General features: G+C 46.5%; 1 protein-coding gene across 1 annotated transcript in view; it reads right to left on the bottom strand.

Annotated features, from left to right (window-relative positions):
* Window positions 1–26,774, bottom strand: part of LOC135054728 (NACHT, LRR and PYD domains-containing protein 3-like) — a 470,020-nt gene that overhangs the window by 107,016 nt on the left and 336,230 nt on the right. Inside the window, exon 12 of the mRNA XM_063958025.1 lies at window positions 12,875–13,045. Within this exon, the coding sequence (XP_063814095.1) occupies window positions 12,875–13,045 (171 nt within the window). The remainder of the gene's footprint in view (window positions 1–12,874; window positions 13,046–26,774) is intronic.

The raw sequence follows: 26,774 nt of genomic DNA, 5'->3' as shown, positions 1-26,774 counted from the left end.
CCAGGGACGCCTGTGTTTGACATCTAACCTATGCTGTTTTTGTCTGCTCTTGTAGTAGACCTTTTCCATTGGTGAGAGACCATTTCATATCCCCCAGAATTTTGTTTTAAAGTTTATTTTAAAGTAATAAAATGGTGTTGCACTATCAGGAATTTTTTCTTTTTTTTGGTATGGATATAATCTGTAAGGAGATCCTGATAGAAGAGAGTCCAGACTGGTGATATCCAGCTCCTTAGAAAAGTGTGTTTGTCTACCTGTAAAACGGTAGACCAATCCGTGGGGTACGAGTAATTACTTACTTATATATACATTTCATTGGATTATATGGGGAAAAATAGAGTACACTATGGTTGTTCTTTTCTTTTCTTCTTTTGTTGTATGAGCGCCCGTGGACTCAATTGGGAACTTTTGTGACGGTATCTACATAGAGTGCCAGGTGACACTCTTGTTTTTCTCCAGTTTGAGACCAGAAGGCTGCTCCTGTGGCGCACGGCAGTTTATTCAAAGCATCTTTCTTACATCCAACAACAATGTCTTGGCTTCTTTCGAGACTCTAATAACAGATTGCCGGATACCAAAAAGAAATCATTCAGTTGTCAGAGGTGCATAATTAACTGAGTAGAGGATAATCTGCAGATGTATAACCAAAAATGTCTAATTAAGGGACGACCCCATAGACAATGGTATAAATCAGCAGAAGTTTGGTGACACTTGGGGCACACAGAGCTATCAAAAATACCCATAATTAATCCACTATGAGGGTAGAAAAGTTAAAAATCTTAAGAAACACTGTCATATTTAGCAACAGAGAAAGTGGTTCTAGAGTATGATAGCATTTTAAGGAGGTCTTTTGCTGATAAAAAGGGAAAGTGCACCAACGACTGTACAATAAGTGCTTGAAGGGTCAAATGATATAGAAGAGTCCTTCAAAACCCGTAATGAAGAGAAATTGCTCCTCAGGCTGGAGGAGATCTCAATAAGAGAGGGTTGCCCCAGTCTACAGCTGGTATAATTTTCTGCTAGCATAATATTGGGCATGGAGAAGGAAAGGCCAAATTTTCTGAGAATAGAAAATCAAGTAGCAAAGCGTATTTTTTAGAGCAAGTATCAATTAGTTAGCCAACAGAATCAGATTAGGACTGGCCATATAAGATTTATTGTCCGATCTGGCTGGTTGGAGTGAAAATCTGGTAATGTATGGGAGCAAATGATAATTGACCATTTACTCCCAAACACTGAAAAATAGACAAAAATAGTCAATCAGACATATTGGTTAAATTCATTTGATGTAACCAATTTGTCCAAATGACAATTTTTGACAGTTTCCCATCATTTCGGAACAAATGGTCAATTGTCATTTGCTCCCATATATTACCAGATTTTTAATGCAAACAGCCAGATTGAATACTACATTTTTAGGTGTATGGCCAGCTTAAGACTGCTTTGGGTTCTAGGCACTAATGGTTCAGGCCGCCCTCCATCAACACTGATCACTATACACAAGTCCCACTGACACTACATGCCTCCTATACACAGGCCATACTAATATCAGACACCTAGTACACACTGATCACTACTGAATTCACACTGATATCATACACCTGAAATAGAGTGATCACTATATTCTCAGTGACCTGACCACTGTCCATAGATTATCTGTAATATGCTACATGTGTCTAGATCACCACTGTATACTGCATGTGTTAGGCTTCCTGCACAGCAATCAGTATCTCTCTGCCTCATTCCCATGCTGCAGAGCAGGGGGAGTCAGAGCAGAATGTGCTAAGTCCTGACTGGAGGTTCTTAGCACATGCGCCTGTGCAGGGGATGAACAACCATTGGTGCAGGAGGTGCATTGCATCAGGGCCCCTGGGAATTAAGGGGCCCACTGCTTCCCAGAGCAGCAATGAGTTTTCCCCTGGTCTGCTGCCCAACCATTATGAGAAATGTCATGCAACTGTCCTAGCACACCGAGCAGGGAGGGCCACAGTGCCTGAGGAACCTGCCCCTTACATTACGGAGGTGGGCTGACATCTGAGCTGGACTGGTAGGGCAGTCCTGCCACTTATAAGCACCAATGATCAAAGCTGATTATTGCCACTAATCCAATATGAATGAATTAAAGGCAGCTTACAGCCAGTGTAACTGGCACAATCAGAGCCTGCCTGATTGAGTGCCAAACTAGGAAAGCACAAGGGATGGGCCCCCCTCTCCCCATCATCCACTGGCAGGTGGCATATTATGAACTTGGGGAGCAGAGGAGGGGGTCCAAAGTATATTTTTGCACCACAAGTTCTGCCACTGCACCTGTGTCCCTTGTGATTGGCTGAGAGTACAGAGAGTTCTATGCAGGAAGTTCTGCCACTACTATACTGTAATTTTGAGCAGAACTGCCTTGCTGCCTGCCAGTGCCTCAGTGCTGGCCTATCAAAACTCTCTAATACCCCTTTCAGACCGCCAGCTAGAACACTGGTTATTGGCACATGAGCGTGCATAACCCGTGTTCATGTGCGGTGTGAAAGGTGGCAGAGTTGAAATAACAGGTGAAATGACCAGGTATTCCAACGGGTTCACTATGATATGCCGGCGGTCGGGCTCCCGGCGACCAGCATACCGGCGCCGGGAGCCCGACCGCCGGCTTACCGACACGCGCGCCACACTATTTTATTCTCCCTCTAGGGGGGTCGTGGACACCCACGAGGGAAAATAAGTGTCGGTATGCCGGCGCTCGGGCTCCCAGCGCCGGTATGCTGGTCACCGGGAGCCCGACCGCCGGCATACTGAAGACCACCCATTCCAACTCGGGTAGTGAGCAGGGTTGATCACGTTTTCAACCCGGCTCACTCTGTGGTGTGAACAGGAGCTGGGTCGATGCGACCCATTTCCCGTTCACTGTGAGTGTACGGGTGGCGCTTGGAGATCATGTAATGTCCAAGCGCCGACCCCGCTGCGTCACCTCTGACATCAGCAACCCGGCAATATGCCGGGCTGCTGACTGCAGTCTTAAAGGTGCCTGAGGTGGGTCGCACACAGGGAGATCCCGTGTCAGGCTCCCCTCCTCAGGTGGTCTGAAAGGGGTATAATTGAAGCCCTGTAGTGTAGCCCATTCCAGGAATTCAGGCCCTCTGGGTCTTTTTTTTTATTAAAAAAATACTAATTTGGGCACTTGGTGGGCCCCAGGAAGCTGCTTACGTTGACTTGTGAAAAATCTGCCCTTGAACAGAGCAGAGTCCCTACAATAGATGGAAGAAATGAAAGGAGGTGACAAGAGTGCGCTCATTAGCAGCAAGTAAACCCGTACTTTGTCACAGGAGGATACTCTCAACCCCCACCACATAAAACGTTCAAATACAAAAGTGACAGTGCAGTTACAAACTGTACTTCACCATAAGAATTTGTTTCCATTTTTCCTTTACATGCACATGAGGAATGCATTTATGCTAAAAAAGCTGCGGAAAAGGGAAAATGGTGAATCATATTATTTTATATACACCCTCGAAGCGCTTGTAACAGCACTGTCACTTCTGTATGTGAGAGCAGAGTCCCTCCCTGTTCCACATGTGTAAAGTGTAAGAAGTCAGGAGTCTTATGCCTGTGTATAGCAGAGATCACTGCAGTGATTTTTTCTGTAGTAATCTCCGCATCTAGATATGCTATCTGATTTGAGGACAGATGGGGTAACTGCGCCTCACACACATGTTCCTGCAAATTATTTGGATGAGAAGGAACAGCAGCATAGAGATCACTATAGCATTTATGAAAAGCTTTGGTGATGTCTGGTGTCTTTGTCAAAGGTGAGGACCTAGACCACACCCGGTAAATACAATATTAATCAGACGATGGTAAGATTAAATGAGATTAGATAATAGCCAGCATGTCTTTCTGCCCCATCAGTAATATCTGAGTTGAGCCTGGGATAACAGAAGGTTGTTCAACAGTTGTTTAGATTGGGTATAGGCTGTGAGTGTCTATGCATTCAAATAGTAAACTTGCCAAAAAAACAAGCTTGCTGTATGAAAAGAACCATTTCTCCCTATATTTTCTGTTTCAGCGTGCCACATAAGAGATAATATGTCCCTGCATCAGAGACTTAGAGGCCTCCCAAAAAAGCAAAGGGTCCCTTCATTTTTCAATATTCATTTGTACATAGTCAAGCCAATGACATTAAAAAAAATCGGCAACAATGATTGGATTGATACAAATAAGAGGGAAATCTCAAGGTGCGAGGCATCGGCTCCATTGCAGGCAATCAAAATGACTCTACTGGTTTATGATTAGAGATCACCTACGCATTTTTCAATTCTTTTTTTAAATACGCTATCCATCTGAGCAGCCCCATCACAAAGCTCCATTGCACACCCTGTCTATGTACAAATTCCTGTCTGCCCGTCACCACAAATCCTGTGCCAGGAGAATCGCTGGCCTAAATCTAAAATGGCGCCAGTTGCATAAGCAAAAGCTGTGATGCAAGTGAACAAAAAAGCAGTAGCACCATAGGAAGAATTGGCTTCCCTACAGGTACACCATACCACTGATATCCAAATTAGATATAAGGACATAGAAGAGGCCATCAAATCACCCATGGAGCCACTATTAACACAGGCTATTTCTAATATCATGGCACAGCTATATAGCATTACCCAGCGTGTCTCTGAAACAGAGCACAAGCTGGGAACCACATTCCAACCTGTTGCAGAACTGAAATACACAGTACAAAAGTTGGAAAGAGAGAATCATCAACTGGAACAAAATTGATGATTTAGAAAATTGGTCGTGTCGAAATAATATCAGACTAGACCAGTGGTTCTCAAACTTTTTTGAATCACGGTGCCCTAGAGTATCCAAATATTTTTCAGGGCACCCATAGGCCAAAAGCTTCTTATTGAGAAATTCAGAGAAAATATGAAATTAATTAAATTGTGTAAATGTCATCCTTAGGTTCAGTTATGTGGTGAGGGACAGGTTTCACTTCTGTTTCCTAAGGGGAAATTTAGAAAGAAATATTAAATTATATTTAGTAAATTGTATTTATATGTCATCCTTAGGTTCATATGTGTGGTGAGGGACCATATTTGCTTCTGTTCGTCCACATAGTTTGAGTGACAGGCACCACCACTCGTTTTGCCTATTACATTGACAATAAATAATTTTAATTGGTCCTGGACCACCAACCCAGGGCACCCCTGCAAGTGTCCCGAGGAACTCCAGGGTGCCACGGCACACAATTTGAGAACCACTGGACTAGACTAGAGGGCTAACCTAAATCTATTAAATGAAATGCTATGGCTCTCTTTGTCCAGAATACTTCAATACTCGACACTGAAGAAGAATGTCGTCATTTGGTAATAGAGCAATTATGCAGAGTTGGCCAAACACCGGCTCCTCTGACCCATGCCCATGGATAACGTTGTTCCGCTGCCTCACCTACAGTACCTTCACAGGATTGGGTTCTGAACTGCCTCCAGGAAAAGGTGCTCCATTTAATAGGAAAGGAAAAAACTTTTCTTCTTCCAAGTTTACATCCCCACACCATCTGAAATATCTTCAGTCACACCCTCTCAGAGAAGACCTAATTTGCAGCTTTAGCTATGCAACTAATCTGTTATACTGGATAATATGGTTCCTTTTTTATTGTTATATACTTTCGACATGTTGTTCAGAGCACTATTATGCTTGTAAGCTTAACCAGGATGCAGACTGAGCTCCACTCCGGTTGTCACATAGCTTCTATCTTATACATTGTCTATTGATTAGATACCAAAAGTCCTTGTCTCACAAAGTTAGACTGAGGCTTATCTTTTTTTATTTTACTTTTCTTATCTTGTATACTATGCCTGTGTTTAGGCCCATACTTCTTTCAATATATATCTCCCCTTCCCCCGTCCCCATCTCTCTATACTAGATATGACAACAGTCCAGTTTAAGACAATTTTCATTGCAACATAAATGCTATTAAAATTGGATTGTGAAATATAAGATGGGTTAACTTTTCAGCCAAATGAACAAAATACGTATTTATCTAAACATATTACTATACAGTTTCTTCAAGAAACACATCTTGTCTCAGTGGAAGTAGCTAAACTTCAGATGCTCAATTGGTCATTGGCAGCAGTGGCACTAACCTCCTCAATGGTACCCACTTGCCAATGATTGTTCATCATCTGAAAACACCCCATACCTCCTCTAGTGCTCAGACCACAGAAGTCATGAGATCTTTCTATGAAGATCTGTATTGCCACTGAGATACCTCTCCTTCTGTAGCTTCTTTTCCTACCTTTGTACTATGTGCAACGCTATCCAACTCCTCAGAGGATACCAATGCCTGGACAGATAATCTATACTTCCCTGCCAATTGGGACAAATTACCCTTTCCAAGGACACCCTCCGATTTGGCACCTTTATTGACATCACCAATTACAGTCTTTGAGGTGACCAAAGTTATAGTATCCAGCAGCCAAAACTTGATAAAGCCATGGGTCCAGATGGTGTGAATTGAGATTTTTAGAAAATGATATCTCCTAAAATTGGAGAAACTCTACTCTCTGTCTTTAATCATAAATATATGAAACATGTCTTCTCTATTTCAACTCAGCTACTTTGAAAAGAATCCCTTAACTATGTAGATGTCGCAAATCGGACAATGATGCCCTCTTATCAGACCCAGTGCTGTTGCTTCACTTGCTAAGGTGCTCCCACTGTCTACTACAGTAAACAAACATATTGAGCCCGGTCGGCTGCTGGTCATTTGGTGCCTATTCCTGGCTTTTGCACTGCATGGGTGCTGCCATGTTGGATTGATCAGTTGACTCTTTCTCCCAATTACAGAGGAGCTGGCTTTCACCCGACTATAGACTCCAATGACTAATTAGAGCATCCTATTTAAAACCCTTCCATGCATTTGCTCAATGCCGGTACAACTTGTATCTTAAAAGTTCCAGTATCAGCAGCTCTGCTTTCTGTTTGGATTGCTGAATCTGCTGTCTGGTGCACCTTCAAAGGTGAATGCTTAAGCTCTGAGCTCATCAGTTCCTGTTCTGTTTTTCCTAACTTGTTTATACCTGCAATCCCGGTCCGTTACTGTGTCTGAGGATGCAGCATCGGATCAACTGTGTGAACAATGGTCATCTGAGTAACCCTCGGTAGCTCAGTATGACTGGTAAATTCACGCTGCTAAAGTCAGAGAAGCTGTGTACATGAATGCAGTCACTGGCTACAGCACATTCTGGTGTTCATTCTAGCACCCTGCACCTAATCAGTGAGGAGGGCATATTATAAATAAGGCAAAATGTTATAGTGATGTATTGTTACAATATGTCCTCCTCACTGATTAGTAGTGATGAGCGGGTTCAGTTCCTCGGAAACCGAACCCCCCTGAACTTCACCCATTTTACACGGGTCCGAGGCATACTCAGATTCTCCCGTATGGTTTGGTTAACCCGAGCGCGCCCGAACGTCATCATCCCGCTGTCGGAATCTCGCGAGATTCCGATTCTATATAAGCAGCCGCTCGTCGACGCCATTTTCACTCAAGCATTGGAAATGTTAGGGAGAGGACGTGGCTGGCGTCCTCTCCGTTTATTCATTCTTGATGCAAATATTTGTGCTTGCTTATATCTTAATTGTGGGGACTGGGGAGCAGCTGTATATTAATATAGGAGGAGTACAGTGCAGAGTTTTGCTGACAGTGATCACCAGTATATGTTGTCTGCCTGAAAAACACTCCATATCTGTGCTCAGTGTGCTGCATATATCTGTGCTCACACTGCTTAATTGTGGGGACTGGGGAGCAGCTGTCTTATATAGGAGGAGTACAGTGCAGAGTTTTGCTGACCAGTGACCACCAGTATACGTTGTCTGCCTGAAAAACACTCCATATCTGTGCTGCATTGTGTAGTATATAGTAGGAGTACAGTGCATAATTTTGCTGACCACCAGTATATAATACATAGGAGTACGGTACAGAAGGCCACTGCTGTACCTACCTCTGTGTCGTCAAGTATACTATCCATCCATACCTGTGGTGCATTTCAGTTTTGCACAGTTTGCTGACCACCAGTATATAATATATAGCATTACGGTACAGTAGGCCACTGCTGTACTTACCTCTGTGTCGTCAAGTATACTATCCATCCATACCTGTGGTGCATTTCAGTTTTGCACAGTTTGCTGACCACCAGTATATAATATATAGCATTACGGTACAGTAGGCCACTGCTGTACCTACCTCTGTGTCGTCAAGCATACTATCCATCCATACCTGTGGTGCATTTCAGTTGTGCGCAGTATATATAGTAGTAGGCCATTGCTATTGATACTGGCATATAATTCCACACATTAAAAAATGGAGAACAAAAATGTGGAGGTTAAAATAGGGAAAGATCAAGATCCACTTCCACCTCATGCTGAAGCTGCTGCCACTAGTCATGGCCGAGACGATGAAATGCCATCAACGTCGTCTGCCAAGGCCGATGCCCAATGTCATAGTAGAGAGCATGTAAAATCCAAAAAACAAAAGTTCAGTAAAATGACCCAAAAATCAAAATTGAAAGCGTCTGATGAGAAGTGTAAACTTGCCAATATGCCATTTACGACATGGAGTGGCAAGGAACGGCTGAGGACCTGGCCTATGTTCATGGCTAGTGGTTCAGATTCACATGAGAATGGAAGCACTCATCCTCTCTCTAGAAAAATTAAGCTGGCAAAAGCACAGCAAAGAACTGTGCGTTCTTCTAAATCACAAATCCCCAAGGAGAGTCCAATTGTGTCGGTTGCAATGCCTGACCTTCCCAACACTGGACGGGAAGAGCTTGCGCCTTCCACCATTTGCACGCCCCCTGCAAGTGCTGGAAGGAGCACCCGCAGTCCAGTTCCTGATAGTCAAATTGAAGATGTCACTGTTGAAGTACACCAGGATGAGGATATGGGTGTTGCTGGTGCTGGGGAGGAAATTGACAAGGAGGATTCTGATGGTGAGGTGGTTTATTTAAGTCAGGCACCCGGGGAGACACCTGTTGTCCGTGGGACGAATATGGCCATTGACATGCCTGATCAAAATACAAGAAAAATCACCTCTTCGGTGTGGAATTATTTCAACACAAATGCGGACAACAGGTGTCAAGACATGTGTTGCCTTTGTCAAGCTGTAATAAGTAGGGGTAAGGACGTTAACCACCTAGGAACATCCTCCCTTATACGTCACCTGGACCGCATTCATCAGAAGTCAGTGACAAGTTCAAAAACTTTGGATGACAGCGGAAGCAGTCCACTGACCACTAAATACCTTCCTCTTGTAACCAAGCTCCTGCAAACCACACCACCAACTCCCTCAGTGTCAATTTCCTCCTTAGACAGGAAAGCCAATAGTCCTGCAGGCCATGTCACTGTCAAGTCTGACGAGTCCTCTCCTGCCTGGGATTCCTCCGATGCATCCTTGAGTGTAATGCCTACTGCTGCTGGCGCTGCTGTTGTTGCTGCTGGGAGTCTATCGTCATCCCAGAGGGGAAGTCGGAAGACCACTTGTACTACTTCCAGTAAGCAATTGACTGTCCAACAGTCCTTTGCGAGGATGATGAAATATCACAGCATTCATCCTGCTGCAAAGCGGATAACTCAGGTCTTGTCAGCCTGGGTGGTGAGAAACGTGGTTCCGGTATCCATCATTAATTCAGAGGCAACTAGAGACTTGATTGAGGTACTGTGTCCCCGGTACCAAATACCATCTAGGTTCCATTACTCTAGGCAGGCGATACCGAAAATGTACACAGACCTCAGAAAAAGAGTCACCAGTGTCCTAAAAAATGCAGTTGTACCCAATGTCCACATAACCACGGACATGTGGACAAGTGGAGCAGGGCAGACTCAGGACTATATGACTGACAGCCCACTGGGTAGATGTATTGCCTCCCGCAGCAAGAACAGCAGCGGCGGCACCAGTAGCAGCATCTCGCAAACGCCAACTCGTTCCTAGGCAGGCTACGCTTTGTATCACCGCTTTCCATAAGAGGCACACAGCTGACAACCTCTTACGGAAACTGAGGAACATCATCGCAGAATGGCTTACCCCAATTGGACTCTCCTGGGGATTTGTGACATCGGACAACGCCACCAATATTGTGCGTGCATTACATCTGGGCAAATTCCAGCACGTCCCATGTTTTGCACATACATTGAATTTGGTGGTGCAGAATTATTTAAAAAACGTCAGGGGCGTGCAAGAGATGCTGTCGGTGGCCCGAAGAATTGCGGGCCACTTTCGGCATTCAGCCACCGCGTGCCGAAGACTGGAGCATCACCAAACATTCCTGAACCTGCCCTGCCATCATCTGAAGCAAGAGGTGGTAACGAGGTGGAATTCAACCCTCTATATGCTTCAGAGGATGGAGGAGCAGCAAAAGGCCATTCAAGCCTATACATCTGCCCACGATATAGGCAAAGGAGGGGGAATGCACCTGACTCAAGCGCAGTGGAGAATGATTTCAAAGTTGTGCAAGGTTCTGCAACCCATTGAACTTGCCACACGTGAAGTCAGTTCAGACACTGCCAGCCTGAGTAAGGTCATTCCCATCATCAGGCTTTTGCAGAAGAAGCTGGAGACATTGAAGGAGGAGCTAAAACAGAGCGATTCCGCTAGGCATGTGGGACTTGTGGATGGAGCCCTTCATTCGCTTAACCAGGATTCAAGGGTGGTCAATCTGTTGAAATCAAAGCACTACATTTTGGCCACCGTGCTCGATCCTAGATTTAAAACCTACGTTGTATCTCTCTTTCTGGCAGACACAAGTCTGCAGAGGTTCAAAGACCTGCTGGTGAGAAAATTGTCAAGTTAAGCGGAACGTGACCCGTCAACTGCTCCTCCTTCACATTCTCCCGTAACTGGGGGTGCGAGGAAAAGGCTAAGAATTCCGAGCCCACCCGCTGGCGGTGATGCAGGGCAGTCTGGAGCGAGTGCTGACATCTGGTCCGGACTGAAGGACCTGGCAACGATTACTGACATGTCGTCTACTGTCACTGCATATGAGTCTGTCACCATTGAAAGAATGGTGGAGGATTATATGAGTGACCGCATCCAAGTAGGCACGTCGGACAGTCCGTACATATACTGGCAGGAAAAAGAGGCAATTTGGAGGCCCTTGCACAAACTGGCTTTATTCTACCTAAGTTGCCCTCCCTCCAGTGTGTACTCCAAAAGAGTGTTTAGTGCAGCCGCTCACCTTGTCAGCAATCGGCGTACGAGGTTACTTCCAGAAAATGTGGAGAAGATGATGTTCATCAAAATTAATTATAACCAATTCCTCCGTGGAGACATTCACCAGCAATTGCCTCCAGAAAGTACACAGGGATCTGAGATGGTGGATTCCAGTGGGGACAAATTAATGTGAGGAGGGGGATGTACACAGTGAAAGGGGTGAGGAATCGGACGATAATGATGAGGTGGACATCTTGCCTCTATAGAGCCAGTTTATGCAAGGAGAGATTGATTGCTTCTTTTTTGGTGGGGGCCCAAACCAACCAGTCATTTCAGTCACAGTCGTGTGGCAGACCCTGTCGCTGAAATGTAGGGTTTGTTAAAGTGTGCATGTCCTGTTTATACAACATAAGGGTGGGTGGGAGAGCCCAAGGACAATTCCATCTTGCACCTCTTTTTTCTTTCATTTTTCTTTGCATCATGTGCTTTTTGGGGAAATTTTTTTTAAGTGCCATCTTGTCTGACACTGCAGTGCCACTCCTAGATTGGCCAGGTGTTTGTGCCGCCCACTTGTGTCGCTTAGCTTAGCCATCCAGCGACCTCGGTGCAAATTTAAGGACTAAAAATAATATTGTGAGGTGTGAGGTGTTCAGAATAGACTGGAAATGAGTGTAAATTATGGTTATTGAGGTTAATAATACTATAGGATCAAAATGACCCCCAAATTCTATGATTTAAGCTGTTTTAGAGGGTTTTTTGTAAAAAAAAACACCCGAATCCAAAACACACCCGAATCCGACAAAAAAATTTCAGGGAGGTTTTGTCAAAACACGTCCGAATCCAAAACCAAAACACAAAACCCGAAAAATTTCCGGTGCACATCACTACTGATTAGGTGCAGGGAGAACACTAGGGGGGTCATTCTGAGTTGTTCGCTCGCAAGCGGATTTTAGCAGATTTGCTCATGCTAAGCCGCCGCCTACTGGGAGTGAATCTTAGCATCTTAAAATTGCGAACGATGTATTCGCAATATTGCGATTACACACCTCGTAGCAGTTTCTGAGTAGCTCCAGACTTTCTCGGCTTCTGCGATCAGTTCAGTGCTTGTCGTTCCTGGTTTGACGTCACAAACACACCCAGCGTTCGCCCAGACACTCCCCCGTTTCTCCGGCCACTCCTGCGTTTTTTCCGGAAACGGTAGCGTTTTTTCCCACACGCCCATAAAACGGCCTGTTTCCGCCCAGTAACACCCATTTCCTGTCAATCACATTACGATCACCAGAACGAAGAAAAAGCCGTGAGTAAAATTCCTAAGTGCATAGCAAATTTACTTGGCGCAGTCGCAGTGCGGACATTGCGCATGCGCATTAAGCGGAAAATCGCTGCGATGCGAAGATTTTTACCGAGCGAACAACTCGGAATGACCCCCTAGGTTAGAATGAGCACTAACACCCAGAAAACAGGGTCTACACATCCAAGTGTTCATAAACGCTAACCATCGCTGCCCCTCCCCCTCAAACAGCTGCAGCATCTAAATCATGATTCAGCTTAATGGGCACTGCGACCGTCATTGCATACACAGATCTACAATCAGAGAAGTAAAAAACCCATCAGGTTACACACATTTCTCAAATAGCCCTATGTTCTGTATAAAGAGGACAGTTTTATAAATACTATGACAGATCTTACCTAAGTTCCTGCAGGGTACAGTCTGGGTGCCTCAGTCCCTCACACAGAAGTTTTATTCCAGAGTCGCCCAGATCATTCGCTGGTAGCTCCAGTCTGGACAGAGAGCGGTTTGTAGTAATAACAGAGCGGAGATCATCACAGCAGGAGGAGGTCAGATCACAGTCATACAAACTGATAAAAGATGGGAGATCTGCGTTAGATCATTTCTTACCATTTCCAGCCTCACACATAGCATGATGTAATCGCTGACAAAATATACTGTATAATGTATGTACAGGGTGGTATTCAGTATGCCGGCTGTTGGGATCTCGGCACACAGTATACCGGCGCCGGAATCCTGATACCTGGCATACCAACACCTATTCTCCCTCTTGAGGGACCACCACTCCCCTGGAGGGAGAATAAATAGCGTGGCACGTGTAGCGCGCCACCGTGCTCGCTAGGGGCTCATCTGCGCTCACCCAGCTGCCAGCATTCCGTCGGTCGGGATCCCTATGTACAATGTTGGTGTATACAGTATATCAGCTATTAGACTGTAGGTGCAGTCTCTGATAATGTGCTTATTGTGTTACTGGCTATAAATGAGGGTAGTTTGATGTGTAGCTGCTTCATGTCTCTATGAAGTGCGTACACGCTGGCCGATATATCGTCCATTCTATTGAATGGTCGATATATCTCTGGCCTGTCCGCCAGTGTGTATCAACAATATGTGAACACTGCCGCCATTGACACAGACATATCGCATCAGGCCTGCAGCACAAATGATGATCAATATATCTACAGATATATTGGTGCATCGGTGTGTGTAAGGGCGGTCGTATGCATGCTGCACCAGCCGGCGGTGATTGACAGTGCAACTGGGAAGGTGCATGTAAATGCCCACCCAGTTCATGATGTCAGTCCCGATGGATCAGGCAGTATGTATGCACAACACATTGCCCGGTCCATCTATAGATATATCTGCATATCAATTGATCTGCAGATATATCTATAAGTGTGTACCCAGCATGAGTATTGATTACTATGTAACCTCAGATTACCTTATACATACTGGGGAAAATTTGTTGTCCTCCAATATGGAGGAGAAGTGGTATCAGCAGCACTAGAGATAAGCGGGTCCGGTTCTCTAAGAACCGGACCCACCCAAACATAGGGTATCCGGGATGATCCGAGCAAACGTTTGGAACTCCCTGCCTGCTCCAGATCCCAAATTAAGGCAAAATCTCACTATCCTGCTGTTGAATCATAATGTTTTGCATTGGGTGTCAGTCTCATTGAACTCAAAGGACTGACTGCTGATTGGCTGAGCGAGCTGTTTGTCATGTCCCCATAGACATCAATGGGGCAAGATCGTGGCACCCACCGCACTGACGACACAACCGCCTGCACTACCAACACAGCGCCAGCACTGCCAGCACTCCCACACTGCCGACACAGTCAGCGCCCCCCCCACACACACATAGAAGACACAGCTGGACACCAGCACTGCCAACACCGACGGCAACCCCACGCAGAGGAAAGATCTGGCACAGCCGACATCCCTGCACTGCAGACACTGCTGACACTCAAGCACAGAGGACACAGCTGACATGCCCACACTGCTGACACAGATGATATCCCCACACAGAAGAACCACTGACACCCCCATACAGAGGACACAGCCGGCATCTTTGCACTGCCAGCACCCCTGCACATTGGACACAGCCAGCACCCCTGCATAGAGGACACCGATGGAAACCCCGTACTGCCGACACCGCTGGCACACCCAGACAGAGGATGCCGTTGGCGCTCCCACCCTGTCAACACCGCCAGCATCCTCCTCCTCACAGACACCACCGGGGGCATTTATCATCATCATCATCTGTCACAGTAACTGCACTATTGGTGTATCCAATCCACACTGTATCCGACCTGCACTGTAACCTGCACTGTATAAAACGGTAAACCTGCACTGTACCTAACTCAATTTGTATCTGACCTGCACTGTATTCGACCCATACTGTATCCGACCTGTACAGTTTGTAACCTGCACTGTATCTGACCCACATTGTATCCAACCTACACTGTATCCAACCTGCACTGTAACCTACACTGTATCCAAGCTGCACTGTCTGTAATCTGCACTGTATCAGACCCACTCTGTATCCGACTTGCACTGTATCTGACCTACATTGTATTCAACCTGCACTTTATCTGACCTGCACTGTCTGTAACCTGTACTTTATCCGTCCTGCACTGTATCAAACCCACACTGTATCCAACTCGCACTGTATGTAACCTGCACTTTTATCCGTCCTGCACTGAATCAAACCCACACTGTATCCAACTCACACTGTATCCGACCCACATTGTCTGTTACCTGCACTGTATCTGACCTGCACTGTATCCGACCCACGCTGTCTGCAACCTGCACTGTATCAAACCTGCACGCTATCCAACCCACACTGTCTGTAACCTGCACTGTATCCGACCTACACTGTCTGTAACCTGCACTGTATCCAACCCACACTGTATCCATTCCACACTGTCTGCAACCTGCACTATATTCAACCTGCACTGTATTAAAATTGCACTGTATCCGACCCACACTATATCTGACCCACACTGTTTCTGACCTGTACTGTAACCTATATTGTATCCAACCCACACTGCATCTGACCTGCACTGTATTCAACCCGCACTGTACAGAAAGAGTTAGATTTGGGTGGGTTATTTTGTTTCTGTGCAGGGTATATACTGGCTGCTTTATTTTTACATTGCAATTTAGATTTCAGTTTGAACACACCTCACCCAAATCTAACTCTGCACATGTTATGTCTGCCTCACCTGCAGTGCACATGGGCCCTCTTTCCGAGTTGATCGCTCGTTGCCGATTTTCACAGCGCAAAGCAAAATTGTGCATGCGTATGGCCGCAGTGTGCACGCGCAACGTACTTTCACACAAAGGTATGCAGTTTTACACAAGGTCTAGCGGAGAGTGATTGACAGGAAGTGGGTGTTTCTGGGTGGTAACTGACCGTTTCCGGGAGTGTGCTAAAAACGCAGGCATGTCTGGTGAAAACGCAGGCGTGCCTGGGGAAATGGGGGAGTGGCTGGCCGAACGCAGGGCGTGTTTGTAACGTCAAAGCAGGAACTAAACAGACTGAAGTGATAGCAAGGAAGGACTAGGTCTGCAGCCACTCTGAAACTGCTTGAAAAAATGTCAGCACTGTTCTGCTAACCTTTCGTTCGCACTTCTGCTAAGCTTATATACACTCCCAGAGGGCGGCGGCTTAGCGTTTGCACTGCTGCTAAAAGCAGCTAGCGTGCGATCAACTCGGAATGAGAGCCTCGGTTTTGCCCAACTGCTAACAAATTTGCTGCGATCAACTCTGAATTAGGCCCATTGGGGATCAATCCGAGTTGATCGCACGTAGCAACTTTTTGCTGCTTGTGCGATCAACTAGACGCCACCTATGGGGGAGTATATTTTAGCACAGCAAGGCTGTGATCGCTTGTGCAGCCCTGCTATGCTAAAAAAGTTTTGTGTAGAACAAGACTAACCCTAGACATACTTACCTGGTGCAATGATTTCAGCGATGCAGGTCCCAGAACTGACGTCAGACATCTGCCCCCCAAATGCCTGGACACGCCTGCGTTCGCCGAACCACTCCCGGAAAATGGTCAGTTGACGCCCTGGAACGCCTTCCTCCTGTCAATTCTCTTGCGGTTGCCACTGCGACCGCTTTCTTCATACACGGCGTCGCTGCCTGGCAAGGCCTGTTGCCGGGCAACGACGTGCCTACGCAATGCTGCCGCCGCACATGCACAGAACCAACCCGTTCGCACCGCTGCGATGAACCGCAGCTTGAGAACAGGTCAGAATGACCCCCATTGTGAGCTGTGAGGTGGACACAAATTGACTGTAAATGACTGAAAATCAATGTTATTGAGGTTAATAATACTGTAGGAACAAAACAGGTGCAAATGATTTTAGCTGTTTTTAGGATTTAAAAAAAAAAAAAAAACATATTCAAAACCAAAACACCCAAGGGCGGTTTTGGCAAAACCAAATACAGATCCAAAACATGAAAAAGATACAGATTCAAAACCAAAACCAAGACACAGGGGTTGGTGCACATCTCTAATCACAGCTTGATCCCCATGTATAACAGTGGCAGTGTGAGCATGGTGACAGCTGCAGGCAGTGTCGGACTGGGACGTGAAGGGCCCACCGGGGGGAGGGATGCAGTGATAGGGGCCCATACTTAGGGTTGTGGCCATCCTACAAAGGGGATGTGGCCAGCCTCCACAGAAATACAAAATAGTTTAGTGCAGTGTAACGCAACATATCTACCATGTATAATAGAAGTGCACAGTCTGGAACCTGATCCATAGAGGAAGGAGTGGGCTCTCAGGCAGTGGGGCCTACCGGTGGTTTCCCTGGTACCCCTGTGGGCCAGTCCGACCCTGGCTGCAGGTGTCATTGCCCCATTGACAGCTGCTGTGTGGAGGCTGCTACTGCAAGCTCTAGGATGCGCATGTGAGATCTCGTGATAGCAGCGAGATCTTGCGCATGCGCACAGGGGCTGGCTGGGAGGAGACACACAGTACATCACCACTAGGCTAATGTGCTGTGGTGCCTGACAGGGTTTGCCGGAGTGGGGAGTTTTCACTCCCCCCACTCCAGCAAACGAGATGATCATACATCTTGTTGCCAGTGTATACTGCTTCACCTCAACTGGTATGCGTTTGGATGGCCGACAATGTTAAGGTCGGCAGTCATTAGGTCGACCACTATTGGTCGACATTGACATGGTCGACCTGTGAAAATTGTCGACACATGAAAAGGTCGACATGGTTTAAAAAAAAATTTTTTTTTTTACATTTTTTTCATACTTTACCATCCACGTGGACTACGATTGGGAATAGTAACCCCTGCTGAGCGAAGCGAGTGATGGAAGGGGATGCGGTACACTAATTGGGTTTCCTGGTCATGTTACGGAAAAAATGACACCAAAAACAGTTCAGAAATACATGTCGACATTTTCATGTGTCGACCATTTTCACATGTCATTCATACCAGAACCACCTCAACTATAGAGGGGAAGTAGGAAGAGAATTACCAGCACAATCTATGCCTGGTAACACATATACCCCGCTGTACCCATACTTACCCACTTTTAAATTGTCCCCCCAGAGAGAAGCCAGAGGGGACAAGCAGGTGGGCTGTGATAGGGGCAAGGCCGGAGCTTTTGTCTAATTATGCCCCTCCCACTTACGGCAAAATGTCACGATTCGGGCTAATTTGAATAGGGGGTGGGGCCTAAATGACATGATTAATATAGATTAGCCTCACTAGGTCCCACCCCCTTCTGCATGGACCTGGATTTTATGATACTGTTCTGCCCACTTCACTAGGAAGTGGGCAGAATGCAGGTGGGATGCCCACTCTTCAGGGGTGTGGGGGACTACCCCAAAAACAGGAGTCCCCTGCAGGATCCAAGAGTGTAGGCAAGTAGGACTGTACCTCATAATGACATTCAATGAACTACTGGTGATTTTAATATCATTCAGCTAAATATATATATATATATATATATATATAAAATATATATCACAAATGTGCAGCTGGCATTTTTCGGGTTTTGGGTTTTGGTTTTGGATTCGGTTCCACGGCCGTGTTTTGGATTCGGACGCATTTTGGCAAAACCTACCTGAAAATTTTTGTCGGATTCGGGTGCATTTTGGATTCGGGTGTTTTTATTCAAAAAACCCTCAAAAACAGCTTAAATCATATAGTTTGGGGGTCATTTTGATCCCATAATATTATCAACCTCAATAACCATAATTTCCACTCATTTCCAGTCTATTCTGAACACCTCACACCTCACAATATTATTTTTAGTCCTAAAATTTGCACCGAGGTCGCTGGATGACTAAGCTAAGTGACCCAAGTGGGCGGCACAAACACCTGGCCCATCTAGGAGTAGCACTGCAGTGTCAGACAGGATGGCACTTAAAAAAATTAGCCCCAAACATCACATGATGCAAAGATAAATAAAAAAAAGAGGTGCAAGATGGAATTGTCCTTGGGACCTCCCACCCACCCTAATGTTGTATAAACAGGACATGTACACTTTAACAAACCCATAATTTCAGCGGCAGGGTCTGCCACACGACTGTGGCTGAAATTATTGGTTGATTTGGGCCCCCACCAAAAAAGAAGCAATCAATCTCTCATTTGTACAAATTGGCTCTACAGAGGCCAGATGTCCACCTCCTCCTCATCGTCCGATTCCTCACCCCTTTCACTGTGTACATCCCCCTCCTCACAGAGTATTAATTCATCCCCACTGGAATCCACCATCTCTGATCCCTGTGTACTTTCTGTAGGCAATTGCTGGTAAATGTCTCCACGGAGGAATTTATTATAATTCATTTTGATGAACGTAATTTTCTCCACATTTTCTGGAAGTAACCTCCTACGCCAATCGCTGACAAGGTTACCGGCTACACTAAACACTCTTTTGGAGTACACACTGAAGGGGGGGCAACTTAGGTAAAATAAAGCTAGTTTGTGCAAGGGCCTCCAATTCCTCCAAATTGCCTCTTTTTCCTGCCAGTATATGTACGGACTATCTGACATGCCTACTTGGATGCTGTCACTCATATAATCCTCCACCATTCTTTCAATGGTGACAGAATCATATGCAGTGACAGTAGACGACATGTCAGTAATCGTTGGCAGGTCCTTCAGTCCGGATCAGATGTTAGTATTTGCTCCTGACTGCCCTGCATCACCGCCAGCGGGTGGTTTTGGAAATTTTATCCTTTTCCTGGCAGCTCCAGTGACGGTAGAAAATGAAGGAGGAGCTGTTGCTGGTCACGTTCCGCTTGACTTGACAAGTGTCTCACCAGCAGGTCTTTGAACATTTGCAGACTTGTGTCTGCCGGAAAGAGAGATACAACGTAGGCTTTAACCCTAGGATCGAGCACGGTGGCCAAAATGTAGTGCTCTGATTTCAACAGATTGACCACCCGTGAATCCTGGTTAAGCGAATGAAGAGCTCCATCCACAAGTCCCATATGCCTAGCGGAATCGCTCCATTTTAGCTCCTCCTTCAATCTCTCCAGCTGCTTCTGCAAAAGCCTGATGAGGGGAATGACCTGACTTAGGCTGGCAGTGTCTGAACTGACTTCACGTGTGGCAAGTTCAAAGGGTTGGAGAACCTTGCACAACATGGAAATCATTCTCCACTGCGCTTGAGTCAGGTGCATTCCCCCTCCTTTGCCTATATTGTAGGCAGATGTATAGGCTTGAATGGCCTTTTGCTGCTCCTCCATCCTCTGAAGCATATTGAGGGTTGAATTCTACCTCGTTACCACCTCTTGCTTCAGCTGACGGCAGGGCATGTTCAGGAGTGTTTGCTGGCGCTCCAGTCTTCGGCACGCAGTGGCTGAATGCCGAAAGTGGCCCACAATTCTTCGGGCCACCGACAGCATCTCCTGCACGCCCCTGTCATTTTAAAAAAAATTCTGCACCACCAAATTCCGATCTCCATTCCCGTGAGAGTCACCAACCCCTGTGGAGGTTTTTATGTGCCTTGTACATTTTTATCTATTGTAAGTGTAACTTTGTGAATAAATTGTTACTGTTATCCAAACAATGTCGCACTAAATTCTCCCTCTTGCGTTTTATACACTCCAGTGGAGGAAGATATTTCAAGAAGTATTTCAGCTTGGGAGGATGATGAGCAAGTTATACACTTACTAAATATGTGTTAGGCGCCGGGGTCCGCTTGTCCGCGCGGCCCGGCGCCTAGCAACTAGGGACGCTGTGCGCGTTCAGCCGCCGGCTCCCTAGCAACGCTAGACGCCGGGCGCGCTGAGCCGCACGGACCCTAGCAATGGGGACGCCACTGGCGGACCGCATTCCCCGTTGCTGGGCTTAATGAACTAACACATACACCTGTCCTCCGGCCATGCAGCAAGGCAGCTGCACGGCATTTATTCCAATCAGGCTCTAAGCAGCTGATTGGAGGACTCCCTGTTAAGTATCTTCCATGGGCTTCTCACAGACGACGGTAATAGCTTCCTGCATGCTGCTTTGGTTTGCTGAGAGTCTGTTTCCAGTCCTGCTGTATCCGGTCATTCCTGTCCTCAGAAGTCCAGTATTCGGGAGTTGTCATCTCATCCCAGGAAGTAGTTTTGTTCCCTGGAGTCCTGACTGATCACCGTTTAACATCGAGTGGTGTTTCGTGAGTTGCGGCTCTGCCGTGTGTTGCGGCTCAGCCGCTTTATCTTTATATCTTCTGTTGTCGGAGCATTTGCGGAGGGTTCCGCTTCCACAAGTCCTCTCTGGAACTCGGCGGTGCCGGGTAGGAGAAGTGGACAAGTGGATATTTTGGTTGTCCTTTTCTCTGGCGGTTTTTCCGCACATATTCCAGTTTTGAGTTAGCTTGTAGTCCCTGGCCTGGTTGTTTAGTCAGAGGGCCCCTTGTTATCTCCCTGTCTCGGATTTCCCTTTGTCTCTCACTAAGACCGGGGGGCATCGGAGTTGGGCAGACATAATCCGCCCTTCAAACGCGGCTGCCAAGGGCTCAAGCAACCATAGTCTCGCAGGGGATTTCTGACAGCACGGGTGAGACAATGGAGTTAGGGCACCAGGGGCTATTTTCCATTCCCGTTCCCTTTCCCAGCATCTCGTTCCAGTGCTCCGGTCCTCGCAATAAGATCTCCTCAGACCAGAGTGCCGGAATCATAACATTATTACCGGCCCAAACCAAAAAATTAAAATTAAACAGGGCTTTAATTTTTTCCCTCTCTTTCAGTTTTTGTTTAAAATTTTTTGGCCTCATGAATCCGACAGGTGTAGGGCCAAATCCTGGCCAGTTCTTAGTCAATCAGATTCAAGAACTTACTCAGATGGTTCAGGATCTTTCGCTTCGGGTGAAGTCGCAGGAAGATCTTTTGCGAGCCTCCCCAAGGGTAGTCCCTGAACCAAAGATGCATTTGCCTGACCGTTTTTCTGGCGATAGAAAATAATTTTTTAATTTTAAGGAATCCTGTAAACTTTATTTCCGTTTAAGACCCACTTCCTCTGGTACTGAATCTCAGCGGGTTGGGATTATTATTTCTTTACTCCAGGGGGATCCTCAGACCTGGGCATTCGGTTTAAGGGCAGAGGATCCTGCATTGTTGTCAGTAGACGCTTTTTTTAAGTCTTTAGGGCTTTTGTATGATGACCCTGATAGAGAGGCGTCCGCTGAAAGTAAGCTGCGCGCTCTCAAACAGGGTAGAAATCCTGCAGAGGTTTATTGTACTGAGTTTCGCCGTTGGTCGAACGACTGTGGCTGGAATGACCCAGCCCTACGCAGTCAGTTTCGCCTTGGCTTATCAGAGTCAATAAAAGACAGTCTCCTCCAGTACCCCGCTCCTGAGACTCTCGATAGACTCATGGAGCTTTCTATTAAGATTGATCGTCGTCTCAGAGAGCGGAGGGCTGAAAGAGGAACACCTGTAAGGTCAAGTCCGTGTGTTTACTCCATTTCAGAAGACGTAGAGGAGCCCATGCAGATGGGTCTCTCCCGGCTGTCTCCTGAGGAAAGAGCCAGAAGGCAAAATTCCGGTCTTTGTTTGTACTGTGGTGGTAAGGGACATTTTGCTCGTAACTGTCCGAACAAGTCGGGAAACGCCTTGACCAGGTGAATTGTGAGGGGGTTCACCTAGGTCTGCAGCTTATCGCCTCGAATAACTCTCTTTTAGTCCCAGTTAAAGTTTCCTTTGGCAGCCTCAGTTCTTTGGTGTCGGCTTTTGTCGACAGTGGAGCTGCAGGAAACTTTATGGATTTAACTTGGGCTAAGGCCTTAGGCATTCCTCAGTTACCATTGGGTAGGTGTGTCACCATGCATGGCTTAGATGGGAGTCCGCTTTTCAATGGGGTTATTTCTCACCGTACACCTCCTGTGCTACTTACAGTAGGAGCTTTACATTCCGAAAAAAATTGAGTTCTATCTTACACATTGCCCAGCAGTTCCAGTTGTTCTGGGTCACCCTTGGCTGGCCTTTCATAATCCCACCATTGATTGGCGGTCCGGGGAGATTTCACAATGGGGTACTTTTTGTGCTAAGGAATGTATTTCGTTTCCAGTCAGAGTAGCAGCTATCATTCCAGAACTCATTCCTGTGGAATACCTGGAGTTTGCTGATGTTTTCTCCAAAGGCAATGCGGACATTCTGCCTCCCCATCGGCCTTATGATTGTGCTATTGAGCTAATTCCTGGTGCCGCATTGCTAAAGGGAAGATTGTATGCATTGTCCGGGCCAGAAACTTCGGCTATGAATGACTATATTCAGGAGAGCTTACAGAAAGGGTTTATTAGACCATCAAGATCTCCTTTAAGTGCTGGTTTTTTCTTTGTGGAGAAGAAGGATGGCTCGCTTAGACCATGCATTGATTTTAGAGCCCTGAATAAGATCTCAGTCAAAAACACCTATCATTTGCCGTTGATTTCTGTACTCTTTGATCAGTTATGTTCTGCTGTGATTTTTTCTAAGATTGACCTGAGAGGAGCTTACAACCTCATCCGAATTAAATCTGGAGATGAGTGGAAGACGGCTTTCAGTACTCAGTCGGGTCACTACGAATACCTGGTGATGCCGTTCGGCCTGTCTAATGCTCCAGCAGTTTTTCAGGACCTCATAAATGATGTGCTCCGTGACTTCCTAGGGAAATTCGTGGTCGTTTATTTAGACGACATCTTGATTTTTTCTGAATCGATGGAACAACATATCACCCAGGTGCGTCTGGTTCTTCAAAAGTTACGTGAGAATCATTTATATGCCAAGCTGGAGAAGTGTGAATTTCACGTCACGGAAGTATCTTTTTTAGGGTACATAATTTCCCCTCAGGGATTTTCCATGGAACCCAAGAAGCTTCAGGCCATCCTTAATTGGGCGCAACCCACCAATTTAAAAGCAATTCAGCGCTTTTTAGGGTTTGCGAATTATTATAGGAGGTTCATTCATTCTTTTTCTGACCTGGTAGCTCCCATTGTGGCTCTGACTAAGAAAGGAGCGGATCCTACCAACTGGTCGCATGAAGCTGAGTTGTCCTTCCGGGCCCTCAAACAAGCCTTTGTCTCAGCTCCAGTCCTCAGACATCCCAATCCGGAATTGCCCATTGTTGTGGAGGTTGATGCCTCAGAGGTTGGAGTGGGGGCTGTCCTTTCTCAAAAGGATCCGGAGTCTTTGGAGCTACATCCTTGTGCCTTTATGTCCAGGAAGTTCTCCTCCGCTGAATCCAATTATGACGTTGGTAATCGGGAGTTACTGGCGGTAAAGTGGGCTTTTGAGGAGTGGAGGCATTGGCTGAAAGGAGCTAAGCATACTATTTCGGTATTGACTGACCATAAGAACCTGCAATACATTGAATCAGCTAAACGGCTTAATGCTCGGCAGGCACATTGGGCATTATTTTTTTACTCGTTTCAAATTTATTATCGCTTTCAGGCCTGGTTCCAAGAATACTAAAGCTGATGCCCTGTCACGTAGTTTTCTTACGGTTCACAATAACAATCCTGTTGTTACCCCAATACTTCCATCTTCGGTCATCCGGGCAGGCCTCACACAGGATTTATTTACCCAGTTAAACCAGCTTCAACACCAAGCTCCTAGATTTACTCCTGCTGGTCGTCTTTTCGTTCCTGAATTTTTGAGAGCTACTGTTTTAACTGAATTCCATGACAACAAGGTTTCAGGGCATCCGGGAATCACTAAGACATTGGAGTTAGTCTCTCGCTCAGTATGGTGGCTTAGTATGTCCAAAGACGTTAGGGAATTTGTTTTTTTCATGTCCGGTTTGTGCACAGCATAAGGTTCCCCGTTCCTTGCCTATCGGGCAACTTATGCCCTTAAGTGTTCCTCTCAGGCCATGGTCTCATATTTCCATGGATTTTGTGGTTGACCTTCCCCTTTCAGCCGGATTCCGAGTCATATGGGTGGTAGTGGACCGTTTTAGTAAAATGGCTCATTTTATTGCTCTTCCCCGATTGCCTTCTGCTCAAGGGTTGGCAGTTTTGTTCCTCCGCCATGTGTTTAGGCTTCATGGGTTACCCACTGATATTGTTTCTGATCGGGGTCCACAATTTATCGCACAATTCTGGAGATGTTTTTGTGCTTCATTAAAGATGAAACTGTCATTAACATCCGGTTATCACCCACAATCCAACGGGCAAACCGAACGAGTTAACCAGTCATTGAAACAATATCTGCGCTTGTATTCGGCCAAGCTCCAGAATGATTGGTCCGAGTTTCTTCCTTTGGCTGAATTTGCTTACAATAATTCCTGTCATTCCTCCACTAAAGAGACTCCATTCTTTTCAGTTTTTGGTTTTCACCCCAGAGCTAATTCTTTTTTTCATCATTTTCCAGTCTCCTCGCTGGCATTGACCTCCCATCTCAGAGCAATTTGGAAAAAAGTGCACCTCGCTCTCGGAAAAGCGGCCTTTCGAGAGAAGAAATTTTCCGACAGGCTCCGACGTCCTTGCACTTTTAAGGTGGGAGATAGGGTGTGGTTGTCGACTCGCAACATCAGGCTTCAACAATCCTCGGCTAGACTGGGACCCAAATTTATTGGGCCATTTCTTATTATTAAAAGAGTCAACCCAGTTGCCTTTCGGCTACGTTTACCAAGATCTCTCAGGATTGGAAATACTTTTTATTGTTCCCTGTTGAAACAATACGTTTCTTCCAGTAGGTTTCCTCGGAGGATCTCTCAGGGTAGATCTCCAGTGGATGTACAGGGACAGCAGGAGTTCTTGGTAGAGAAGGTTCTCGATTCCAAATTATCCCGGGGTCGGCTTTATTTTTTAGTTCACTGGAAATGCTATGGTCCGGAGGAAAGGTCTTGGGTCCTTGATAAGGATCTTCATGCCCCTAGGCTCAAGAGGGCATTTTTTCGGGAATTTCCTCAGAAACCTGGCTTTAGGGGTTCCTTGACCCCTCCTCAAGGGGGGGGTACTGTTAGGCGCCGGGGTCCGCTTGTCCGTGCGGCCCGGCGCCGGGGTCCGCTTGTCCGTGCGGCCCGGCGCCTAGCAACTAGGGACGCTGTGCGCGTTCAGCCGCCGGCTCCCTAGCAACGCTAGACGCCAGGCGCGCTGAGCCGCACGGACCCTAGCAACGGGGACGCCACTGGCGGACCGCGTTCCCCATTGCTGGGCTTAATGAACTAACACATACACCTGTCCTCCAGCCGTGCAGCAAGGCAGCTGCACGGCATTTATTCCAATCAGGCTCTAAGCAGCTGATTGGAGGACTCCCTGTTAAGTATCTTCCCAGGGCTTCTCACAGACGCCGGTAATAGCTTCCTGCATGCTGCTTTGGTTTGCTGAGAGTCTGTTTCCAGTCCTGCTGTATCCGGTCATTCCTGTCCTCAGAAGTCCAGTATTCGGGAGTTGTCATCTCATTCCAGGAAGTTGTTTTGTTCCCTGGAGTCCTGACTGATCACCGTTTAACATCGAGTGGTGTTTCGTGAGTTGCGGCTCTGCCGTGTGTTGCGGCTCAGCCGCTTTATCTTTATATCTTCTGTTGTCGGAGCATTTGCGGAGGGTTCCGCTTCCACAAGTCCTCTCTGGAACTCGGCGGTGCCGGGTAGGAGAAGTGGACAAGTGGATATTTTGGTTGTCCTTTTCTCTGGCGGTTTTTCCGCACATATTCCAGTTTTGAGTTAGCTTGTAGTCCCTGGCCTGGTTGTTTAGTCAGAGGGCCCCTTGTTATCTCCCTGTCTCGGATTTCCCTTTGTCTCTCACTAAGACCGGGGGGCATCAGAGTTGGGCAGACATAATCCGCCCTTCAAACGCGGCTGCCAAGGGCTCAAGCAACCATAGTCTCGCAGGGGATTTCTGACAGCACGGGTGAG

The sequence above is a fragment of the Pseudophryne corroboree genome, chromosome 3, assembly GCF_028390025.1.
Source record: "Pseudophryne corroboree isolate aPseCor3 chromosome 3, aPseCor3.hap2, whole genome shotgun sequence".
Classification (NCBI taxonomy): Eukaryota; Metazoa; Chordata; class Amphibia; order Anura; family Myobatrachidae; genus Pseudophryne; species Pseudophryne corroboree.
Note: the sequence above shows the minus strand (reverse complement) of the source record. Positions and strands in the feature narration are given on the sequence as shown.